The 12,127-nt window shown below is 38.2% G+C and overlaps 1 protein-coding gene across 2 annotated transcripts in view; it reads left to right on the forward strand.

Annotated features, from left to right (window-relative positions):
- Positions 1–12,127, forward strand: part of LOC141167053 (complement C3-like) — a 439,340-nt gene that overhangs the window by 21,292 nt on the left and 405,921 nt on the right. For both annotated transcript variants that reach the window (XM_073654379.1, XM_073654380.1), the window contains exon 3: positions 45–207. In XM_073654379.1, the coding sequence (XP_073510480.1) occupies positions 45–207 (163 nt within the window). The remainder of the gene's footprint in view (positions 1–44; positions 208–12,127) is intronic.

Here is a 12,127-nt window from a genome sequence, read left to right on the forward strand (position 1 = left end):
TGAAACCTCTGATGTCTATGAAGGTTTTTTTTTTCATTCTTCAGATCTCTTCAGTTAATTTGGAAAGAGACCCAAACAATAAACAGTATGTGTACGTCATTGTAAAGTCTGAGCAGTGCTCTCTGGAAAAAGTTGTCCTGGTGTCTTTTCACAGTGGATATATATTCATACAGACTGACAAACCCATCTACACCCCAGGATCTACAGGTATGATGTGGTAACATAGTTAAAGTGTGGGAAAAAAGAACATTAATTAGAAATACACAAAAAGTTAGGAGTCTACACAGCAAATATTATTGTGCAAAGAAATTAGTATACAGAAATGACCCAACAAGTGTGGCACATTTTCTTGCACTTCTAATAGTGTGCTGGCAAACACCTCAGCAGCATTGTCTTCTTGGGAAAAATCAGTGAAACCAGCGAATTTGGATAAAAAAAAAATCAGCTCATCTCCAGTATTATTTGTATGTGTGCTTTTGTGTTAAAATTAGCTATCAAATAGACAGCGCACTGACCAATGTAATTGATTACGGCTGTTCGTATTAGACATTTTTCACGCTAGTCTCTTCTATGTTATGGATGAATCTTGTCGATTCAAGTCTATGGGTGCTCCAAAACAAAAATCCATTTTGTATTAATTTTTTGTGGATATATTACACTTATTAACCACTTACTGCAAAACGAAATTTCTGTACGTCAAGATTGAAGGTGATTTACTGCAATCTATCATACAGCTACGTAAGAGAGATGGCCTGGGTACAGGAGTTTTGCCTATGCCATCCACAGCAAGAGATGGCTGTTACACACAGCCGGGCTCCTACTGCTGAGACTGGAAATTTTAACTCCTCAAATGCTGCTGTGACAACAGCAACTGAGGAATCTCTCTTTGTCAGAACACTGATACAGTGCCATCACGAGGAACCAATGATTGCTTCGGCAACATGGAGGCCTGACAAAAAATTCCATGTCTACTATACCACTCAACCAATCAGATTGTTGCAGGGGCAGGACCTGATTGACTAACTGCCAATCAGAGACTGATAGGGGAGACAATGTAAAATGTACTGTGGTACATAAGTTACAAACAAGCCCTTGAACAGCTCTCTAGTCAGAAAAAGTTAGGACTCCTAAAAAATATAAACAAAAAAAAAAGTTATTTTCTTGTGCACAAGTAGTAAAGAAACAAACAAAAAATCCCCCAAAACAATATAAATTGGGCAACACAGTAATCATACCAACATGCATAATAAAGTTAACATGTCAATTGTATTGTATGGGGACCTCCATAAAAAATAGATTTTATGTTTTTTGTTAATTCCTATTACCAAAAAAATTAATTTAAAAAGTGGTCAAAAAGTCATATATGCCTGAAAATAGTTCCAGTAAAAAACTATAACTTGTCCGGAAAAAAACTAAGCTTTCATGCAACTTTAAGTTATTGGCGTCAGAATATACTGACCAAAAAATATATATATTTTTTTTAATAATTGTTGTTGAGAAAACATAAACCAACCTATATAAATTTAGTATTGGTGTGACCATAACTACTAGTGATGAGCGAACGTGCTCTGAAAAGGTGTTACCCAAGCATTCTTCTGTGCTAACAGAGTATCTTCGGTGTACTCGAAAGATAGATTTGAGTTGCCACAGCTGCATGTCTCGCGGCTGTTAACCCCAACACATGCAGGGATTGCCAATTTGTTAGGAAAAGGATCAGACAACATCGAAAATGGAATTTTAAATCACAATTTGTTTAAACATTTTTGTTCTACACACAATAAAGATCCCTCTTGTTTAAGATTTAAAATAGAAAAAAATCCCCGAATCTCATCCATGTCGTTTCCAAAGGTTGGTTAATAGAGATCTCTTTTGTGACAGATTTTGTTGACAATTTTACCCATTTCCCTACTTGAAAATGTAAAAAATATTTTTTTTGTGGTAAAAATGTAATTATTTTTTCTTTACTCCCCAATGCTATAAAATTCTATGACACACCTGTGGTGTCAAAATGATCACTGTAGCCAAAGGTGATTTAATTGAGAGATGTCGTTTTTAAAATGTGGTCACTTACATGGGGGGGGGGGGGGTTCTGCTCTTTGCCAATGGGTCATGGCCCCCGCAAAACATAATAGTAAAATCTGCACTGTAATATGGCGCTCCTTCCCTTCTGAGCTTTCCATTGTGCCTGAAAATTATTTCCTGATTACATGTAGGGTATTAGCGCACTCAGGAGAAATTGCACAACAAACTGAGAGGTCCATTTTTTCCTATTTTTTCCTATTAGCCATTATAAAAATTTAAAGTTGGGGCTAAAACAACATTTAAGTGTTCAAAATTTAATAATTCTTTTTTCATCGCCCAATGGTATAAAATTCTGTGAGGCACATGTGGTGTCAACATGCTCACGGCACCCCTAGATGAATTCATTGTTGGTTGTAGTTTGTAAAATGGAGTAACTTATGGGGGTTTCTGCTGTTCTGGCACCTCTGGGGCTCTGCCAATGTGACATGGCACCCTCAAACCAGTACAGCAAAATCTGAACTCCAATATGGCTCTTCTTCTCTTGCGAGTGTAATGACCGGAGGTCTGAGAGAGATCCAGTGAGTCACAAACTGAGACAGAGACAGAAATAAACAACACTTTCTTTACTAAAACAGGGATTAGACTAAAATTCAGTATTGAATGAATCAGTCTCAGGTTCTGCCTGGGACACTGTCTCTACTAAATACACACAATTAGCAAAAGCTGAAATCAATGTGCCAATTTCAAGGTTCCAGCTTATGTGAATTATTCTAGTGATCTGGAACAATTTTACCTAAACACAGTGTCAGTCTAGTGAGGGCGGTACATGGGGACCCCCTGAGATGGCACACTGAATACAATCCTACCACTATAACAATAGTAATGCATGAAACTATACCAATTGCTCTTATACCCTTATTATCAGGATACCCGGGTATCTTAAAGTTATGGTACCGTTAACCTCAGATGCAGTCTATCACAGGCCTGTGAATCGCGGTGGCAGCTAGTCCCGGAAAACTTTGGCGCCAAAACAAAAACAAAGTTCACGAAAACAGCAAAGCTTCCTTGTCTTGTCGGCCGATGCCGAGCCCACTCGCCGGGGACTTTAGTCCTGTAGCCTCAGATTAAGGTCTGGAAAGATCTCTTCACAAAGTCTTGTCAATATCCTCTCAGTGGAAATAGCACCAGAAATCTTCTTTCCTTCCGAAGTCTCTCACTCTTATCCAGTACACCAACCATGTGCTCCGTCACAGAAATGGATTCCTAAGTCCCTTCTTTTGTCACTCGACACGTGACTCCTTCAGCACAAAGTCTCTAATCCACTTATCATGGACTTCCACAAAACTCCACAGAGCCACACAGCTTTCCCAGCTCAGCACTTGTTCTTAAACAGAGAAAGAGGTAAACAAACTCCACAGGGAAGCATGTAAAGACAGCCTCTTCTTGCAGCTCCTTCTCACAGACTTCCTGTCTAGACGGTCACACATCAGACGCTCTTAGAACACACACAGAGTTTCTTGCACTGCCCCTCCTCTGAGCTCAGCCAGGCAAAAGTCACAGGGTCCTAGTGCTCTCCTGCTGGTATCACATTTCACACTCTCACACGAGCTTTTACACTGTGACTCAAACATAGTTTTTGACTACATATTGGAACATTCAGGAGAAAATGTGTAACAAATTGTACCATTCATTTTCTTCTTTTATCCCTTTTGAAAATTAATTACTTAGGGCCAAAGCAACATTTTGGTGGAATAAATGGTAATTTTCCATTAACTTAGCCCAATGTTATACAATTTTGTGAATCACCTGAAGGTTAAAACTGCTCAGTACACCCATAGATGAATTTGTAGTTTCCAAAATTGGGTCACAATTGGGGGGTTTCTGCTGTGTTGACAAGTCAGAGGCTCTTCAAATGTAACATGGCGTCTGTAATCTATTCCAGTCAAAATTGAGCTTCAGAATTCAGTTTGTGCTCTCTCTTCTAATCTATGTCTTGTGCCCAAACAGTAGTTTTCCACAACATATTGGATATCTGTGTACTCAGGAGAAATAGCAAAACAATTTGTATGGTCCATTTTCTCCTGGTACCCTTGTGAAAATGAAACATTTTGGATAAAACCAACATTTTTGCAGGAAAAATTAATTTTTTAATTTTCATGATTCAACATTAAAAAATTCTGTGAAGCACCTATGGGTTCAACGCGCTCACCACACCTCTAGATAAGTTCCTTGAGGGGTATAGTTTCCAAAATGGGGTCACTTATAGGGGGTTTCCACTTTTTAGGCACATCAGGGCCTCTGCAATTTCGACACTGTGCCCGCTATCAATTCCAGCCAATTTTTCACTCCAAAAGTCAAGTGGCGCTCCTTGCCTTCGGAGCCCTGCCATGTGCCCAAACAGTAATTTTCCAACATATGTGGGGTTTTGGTATACTCATAGAAATTGCACAACAAATTTTATGGTCCAGTTTCTCCTGTTACCCTTGTGAAAATGCAAAAATTGGGGCTAAAGCAATATTTTTCTGGGAAAAAGTAAAATTTTCAATTTTTCCATTCCACATTGCTTTAATTCCTGTGAAGCACCTGAAGGGTTAATAAACTTATTGAATTTGGGTTTGACCACTTTTAGGGGTGAAGTTTTTAAATTGGTGTCACTTTGGGGTATTTTCTGTCATATACAATGGGAAAAATAAATATTTGATCCCTTGCTGTTTTTGTAAGTTTGCCCACTGACAAAAACATGAGCAGTCTATAATTTTAAGGGTAGGTTAATTTTAGCATTGAGAAATAAAATATCCCCAAAAAATCAAGAAAATCACATATATTTTTTGCATTTTGTAGTGAGAAATAAGTATTTGATCCCCTACAAACCATTATGCATTCTGGCTAACAAGGACCAGTTAGACGCTCCTAATCAACTCGTTACCTGCATTAAAGACAGCTGTCTTACATAGTCACCTGTATAAAAGACTCCTGTCCACAGACTCAATTAATAAGTCAATGTGCTACAAAACCATAAGTGAGACACTGGGTGAGAAGGAGACAAATGTCAGTGCAATAGTAAGAATATGGAAGAAATACAAAATAACTGTCAATCGACATCGATCTGGGGCACCATGCAAACTCTCACCTCGTGGGGTATCCTTGATCATGAGGAGGGTTAGAGATCAGCCTAAAACTACAGGGGGGAACTTGTTAATAATCTCCAGGCAGCTGGGACCACAGTCACCAAGAAAACCATTGGTAACACATTACGCCTTAAAGGTTTAAAATCCTGCAATGCCCGCAAGGTTCCCCCAGCTCAAGAAGGCACATGTGCAGGCCCATCTAAAGTTTGCCAATGAACACCTGGATGATTCTGTGAGTTATTGGGAGAAGGTGCTGTGGTCACATGAGACAAAAATTGAGCTCTTTGTAATTAACTCAACTAGACGTATTTGGAGGAAGAAGAAGGATGAGTACAACCCTAAAAACATCGTCCCAACTGTGAAGCATGATGGGGGAAACATTATACTTTGGGGGTGCTTTTCTGCAAAGGGGACATGAAGACTGCACCGTACTGAAGGGAAGATGGATGGGGTCATGCATCGTGAGATTTTGGCCAACAACCTCCTTCCCTCAGTAAGAGCAATGAAGATGGGTCATGGCTGGGGGTTCCAGCAAGACAATGACCCAAAACATACAGCCAAGGCAACAAAGGAGTGGCTTAAAAAGAAGCACAGTAAGATCATGAAGTGGCCTAGCCAGTCTCCAGACCTTAATCCCATAGACAACTTATGGAGGGAGTTGAAGCTCCGAATTGCCAAGCGACAGCCTCAAAATCTGAATCATTTAGAGATGATCTGCAAATAGGAATAGACCAAAATTCCTCCCGACATGTGCGCAAACCTCATCATCAACGACAAAAAACGTCTGACTGCTGTGCTTGCCAACAAGAGCTTTGTCACCAAGTATTAAGTGATGTTTGCCAGAGGGATCAAATACTTATTTCTCACTGCAAAATGCAAAAAAAAATTATCTAATTTATACAATGTGATTTTCTTCATTTTTTGGGGGATATTCTATCTCTCAATGTTAAAATTAACCTATCCTTAATATTATAGACTGTTCATGTCTTTGTCAGTGGACAAATTTACAAAAACAGCAAGGGATCAAACACTTATTTCCCCCACTGTAGGCCACTTAAAGTCACTTCAAAGGTTAAGTGGTCCATAAAAAAATTGATTTATTTAATTTTGTTGGAAAAATTAGAATTTGCTGATCAACCTTTAACCCTTCTAACTTCCTAACAAAAGATAATTATATTTCAAAAGTGGTGCTGATGTAAAGTAGTCATGTGGTAAATGTTATTTATTAACTATTTTGCAAGATATAACTATCTAGTTTAAGGGCATAAATTACACATTTGAAAAATGCAAAATTTTCAAAAATTTCACCAAAATTTCAATATGTGTCACCAAAAAATCTCAGAATAAGTGGGATCCGTTGAAGCATTACTGAGTTATTACCACATAAATTGACACTGGTCAGTAAAATTTGGCCTGGTCAGGGAGGTGAAAACAGGCTCGGGGTTGAGGAGGCGAAAAAATAAAACATATTAAGAATTGCATTTTTTGTTAATTTTCCTCCCAGAGAGTGTAATAAAACGTGATCAAGAAGTTGCATGTATCATAAAATCGTGAGCATAAAAAGTAAAGTTTGTTATGCATAAAATAAGCCTCTCATATCATACAGCGCCGGTGATTGAAAATTTGGAAACATATGGCCTCAGACTATGGTGACACAAAAACAAATTAATTTTTTTTGCAAGCGTGTATTTATTGTGCAAAATAATAAAACAGAAATAAAACTATAGAAATTTGGTATGGTATATGTACTGACTCACAAAATAAAGTCAACAGTTTTTTTGTGCAACACAGAGAATAGCCTAAAATTTAAAACGGAAAAAAAACATCAGCAGAACATTTGTTTTCTTTATATTCCTTTCGATCAAGAGTTAATAAAAGTTTGTTAACAGTTTATTTGTACCCCATAATGATGTCACTGACAAATACAACTGTCACGTGTGCACTGTTTGTTCTCACCTAGCAGCTCCAAAAAAGACATCCGCGAACACTCTTGGCACAACCTAATCTATTTCCCAGATCCCAGGGATTGAGCTGTCCTTCACCCTTTAACCCTGTACAAGGATTTAGACAGGGATCCCATTGTAAATCCAGCTGCTGTTTGGTGGTGCAAGTTGGCAAGAAGGATGGTCAGGTCGTTGGGTCAGATCCAGGAGATACGGGAGGCACAAGATCTTCAGGCATGAGAAAAGTCAACAAAATAGCTGAGGTCAGGGAAGAGGATGAATGAAACACCGGTAAACCAGGAGCACAAACATTGACTGGAGGTGAGAACTGATTCTCAGAGGCTTAAATAGACAACCGCCCACCCAGTTCTGACAGAAGGAAGAAACCCAAACTAACAGAATTAATCCTGTAGCTTCAGGACTGGCAAGAGCCCCAAGTACCAGAAATGAAACGGGGCTGATGAATATTCACTCTGCATTGGTTGAGAGCAAATCAGGAGTTGATTAGATAGGTTCTGATGTCAAAGCAATTCATCCTGAAAAAAAAAAAAAAAAGCCCTCATATGACCGTCACCAAAAATATAAAAAAATGTTATGTCTCCTGGAAAGTGGCAAAAAAGTGGGAAAAAAAAGGGTCTGTCAGCAGACTTTGTAAGCTAAAGACAGCATGCTGTAAGGGTTAAAACACTGAATTCAGCGATGATTGACTTATTAAGCTGTCTGTTGTTGTTTACTTATAATGAAGGTTTTATCACCAGGACCTTATCACTGCCTTAATTACAGAAGCTACAGCTTGAAACCTAGCCCAACTATGCTCCCTCCTCTGATAAGCAGGTCACTGTCAATAGATTATAACAAAACCAAAATAAATGAGCCAGAGTACATGTTGGTATATGTGTAATGCATAGGTGTGCATTCACACTGTCAATTAAACAGGCAGAACCTAAGATAAAAACTAAATGAGAGAATACCTTGTAAGAAGTAAGTGAATAGTAATGGTACATGTAAATAACATATGGTGCATAGTTAACACTATTTTGATCAAAAAAGCATAAAAGCCATCCCACCGCGACACGGTGACCCAATCGAGACAGTCTTAACTAAGTACCCTGTTTTATTTATATGTACTATTACTATTCACTTACTTATTACAAGGTATTTACTCAGTTTGTTTTTATCTTAGGTTCTGCCTATAGACCATCTATATACAAAATTAATTATGCTATAATGCCCCTATGGGGTCGACTTGTAGCTAATTAGGAAGTCAACATAACACTGGGATCACAGGCGGACTAAGCCCAAGATACAATATTTTAATCCTATAAAGATCTTTATTAATAAATATTTAAAAGTAATATACATAAAAAATCAGAGTGCAACTAAACAAGCACAATGTGCACAACCATAATCAATTGGCAGTCTTTAAACTGGGTAACCCCAATGAAAGTAGCAAGTTCAAAGAACATATGATTAAAGTACAATGCACTCCCAGCATGGAAAACTAATTAAGGCAGTGTTGGTATCAGTAAAATAAATGATGAATTTAATCAACAAACCAACAGCATCTATATATTAAACAGCGCCAACCACTTGCATATAGAGCTCAAATAGATAATGTAACTCATGCATATGAAACTAGTGAAAAACATGAAAGGTCTGTTAAATCAATCATGCCCACTAGATGGTGCAAGAGGTTATCCTATGCAAAATATAAGCAAGGTCATTGGGGCCAATTGTTCAAACCTGGGAAATATAAAATATAAATAAAGGCTACTTACAAGTGCTGCCCAAGAGATCTGGTCACCGTGTTGACCCAACGCGCGTTTCGCCCATTATCTTCATCAGGGAGTATATAAGTATACTACTTTTAAATATTTATTAATAAAAATTATTTTAGGATTAAAATACTCTATTGTATCTTGGGCATAATCCACATGTATATACAGAGCCTGGTGTGGATGGGGTTATTTTCTCTGCTCTGCTTTATGCTGCATCAAAGAACTCTGATTGTGTCACTGCTGCATCCAGTAAAATAAGTGAGACATCACTGGATTCAGGGTCTCTTTGCCTACATGATGCTACTCTCAGATGAGGTAGCAAAAAACCTGCTGACAGATTCCCTTTAAATATCAAAACTGGCTGTGAATCAGAAAAGCTCCAATGCCTTCTAAACGTGCGCGGCCTCGCTCGATTCAGAATTTGGCCATAAGCATCCATATTATATGCTTTCGCTTGCTCTGCAGAATCCTGACAATGTGCAGTGTGCACTCTGTGAGGATTCATAAGTCCCAAACCTAAACAACCATAGAACTAAGAGCCAGTTTAGATCACAGTGAACTGCCAGACGTGATATTTCTTTATAATTAAAATATGATCCAAAATATCCCATTTTGGGGGTAGATGCTGTTCATACACAAGCAATGTAAATGGAAAAAGCAATGGCTTTTTAAAAACGGTTTAAATAATATCCCATTTTGGGGAATAGCAACAGTTTTAATGTATGCAAGGTGAAGATGCAATGGTTTCTTTTAGCCATCTGAAAGTCAACAAAATCATGATAGTCGGAACTGTAGAAGCGCAAACGAGTGGTGCACCCGGTAAGCACCCAGTTAGCGATAAGCACCCGGTTTCCTTGGAGCTAAATGTCTACAGTGATCCTTTAATTTTACTGATTAGAAGGGTTGTGAAGTACAAAGGTGTCGGCATTTTGTTCTATTTTTTGTCCAGAAGTGGATAGAAGAGTTATTGATTTTTTTTCTAAGCCATTCCCTGCCCTCAGAAGCCTGCAAAATGGTAGAAGACTGGTAGCCATTTTACTGGATTTGCAAAAATTTAATTTTTATGGAAATTCATAACAAATATAATTAGTTTATAATTGATTTATTCATCTCTATGAAGAAGTAATATTTTAACCTTAAAAAAATATTACATTTTTTTTGGCGTAGTATAAGGTTTATTGCTATTAGAAATGAACAAATCAATTTGCAGGGCGTTGGCAATACATAATGCGTGCAACACAGCTCAACAGTATGCACCATGAAGAAACAATTGCTTCTTTTAGAAGTAAAAAAAAAAAGACTCTTTTTGAGCAGTTTCAGGGTTATTGTTATAAGTACTCTATTTAAGCGTAGTTTTCCTTCCCAGAAGTAAAATATGAAAAATGTATGTCTTATTTTACCCGTCTACTTGTCGAAAGCGCAAGAGACCATGTACTCCAATTTCAGCTGCATTTTAGAAGCAAGAAAAAATTCCATAATTTTGCTTGTAGAAAGGGTTGAAAAGCATGGCCATCTCACACAGTTCCGCAAGGGTAAAATTGTTTGAAAGTAAGAGGTGATTTTTATATATTTTTGATCGCTAAACTCATTTCCATCATGTATAGTTTTTTCACAAACACTGACTCCACATGCTTTTTCTGGTCTCATACTTTTACCCCTTTACATGACCTTTGGTGGACGATTTTGGTGTCATTGGATTGGTTAGAAATTAATGGATGTGTGTAGAAGAATGATGACTGTGATCTAAAGGGAAGAAAGAGAGTTTTCATTTGGGCGTGCCTATGATTTGGAGGGAAACCCGAAATCATAGTGATGACTGCTACTTTTGTACGTGCAATGTGGAGGGATTCAACTTTAAAAATAAGATATATTATATAATATACCCGGGCCTCCCGTCAGCGATTCGCCCTGTGCCTCACTGTCCAGAAATACCTGTCCCTTCATCTCTGGAGAAACTTGATGATACATCTGATTCAGAAGGATCAGAACATGAAGAGCAGGATTCTGGCGAAGATTTTAACGCTAGTCCCAAAGAGCCACAGCTCTTTTGACAGCTCGAATTAAATGATTTAGACAGGGACTTTGACCTTCCTAATCATTCTGCAGCACTTTTAGGCTCTAGACTAAAGGAAAAGAACCTGCTATCTCCTGATGCCTTTTTTCTATGGAACAGAAGCAGAGAAAAGGAATTCCTTCCAGAATTTTCTCAAGACGGTGCTCTAATATATTGCAGTCATGTTCCTGGGCTGATGGAAAAATTTAACAATGAGTACAATGTGAGCGAGTAGATACTCTTTATTATATTCAAGCATGTGAAGCTAATCCAGCACCAGTCTCTATACTAACCATTTGACTCCTGTGGCCCTTATGGGAACGATAGCTACTAAATGCCTGTTTATGGTGGTACTTCCACAGATACATTAATGTGAACCATGACCAAGGGATGCGGGGATTAAGAAGGTTCCAATTTTAGACAAAGTGGGGCCTTGGGCAGAAGTTTAACATGGGGGTACTCCTTCACCCCCATGTTACCCGTGCCCACCGCTTATGTAGATTAACAACATTTTGCCTGTTGGCAACTAGAACCCCAAACTAAAGCCCTTAAAACTTAACTTTTATTAAAGCATATAGCTCTTGTAAGGATAGTAAATTTAAAAATATTAGCATAGGTTCAGGCAGTAGAGTAAAGTCAGATATTGTAATCTGCAATATTGCTTGTTACACGAATATGGTTATCTAACTAATTCTCATTCTCATACATTAGTGGCCGTGGACCACCTATCTAATCTTAACACTGCCTGTGCCTTATTATAAAACACCAAGATTAAAGCCTCCCCGACATGTTTCACCTAACTGGCGTCATCAGGGGGCAGAGGCTTAATGGCACCCAAAAACGCCATTCAGAGGCTTTTATCAACTCTGTTATAGCCTTAAATCCAATGAGAATCCTTCTAACCCATTACCAATAGAAAGTATAGGGGTGGAACTCTTCCACTACCTATCAATCACGTTAGCTCGTACTATTAGTACCCTCCCTTTTTCTCATTAGAAGTAACAACCGTCATCCATGTATAGTTATTTTTTATTGGTGGAGATTTCAGAAGGTGAGTCGGCGTGCTAAAGATTATATCCACGCTTATTTCGATATACCTATCAGGTAGGCTTACCTTGAATCCTATCAGCAAGCGAAAGACAGTAAAAGTTTATTGCGCATGCGTGCTGGAAAAGGGGACCAATCCCGTTACGTGAACAAAAT

This window comes from Phyllobates terribilis, unplaced genomic scaffold (genome assembly GCF_046119375.1).
Source record: "Phyllobates terribilis strain yellow unplaced genomic scaffold, ASM4611937v1 Scaffold_11__3_contigs__length_659146591, whole genome shotgun sequence".
Lineage (NCBI taxonomy): Eukaryota > Metazoa > Chordata > Amphibia > Anura > Dendrobatidae > Phyllobates > Phyllobates terribilis.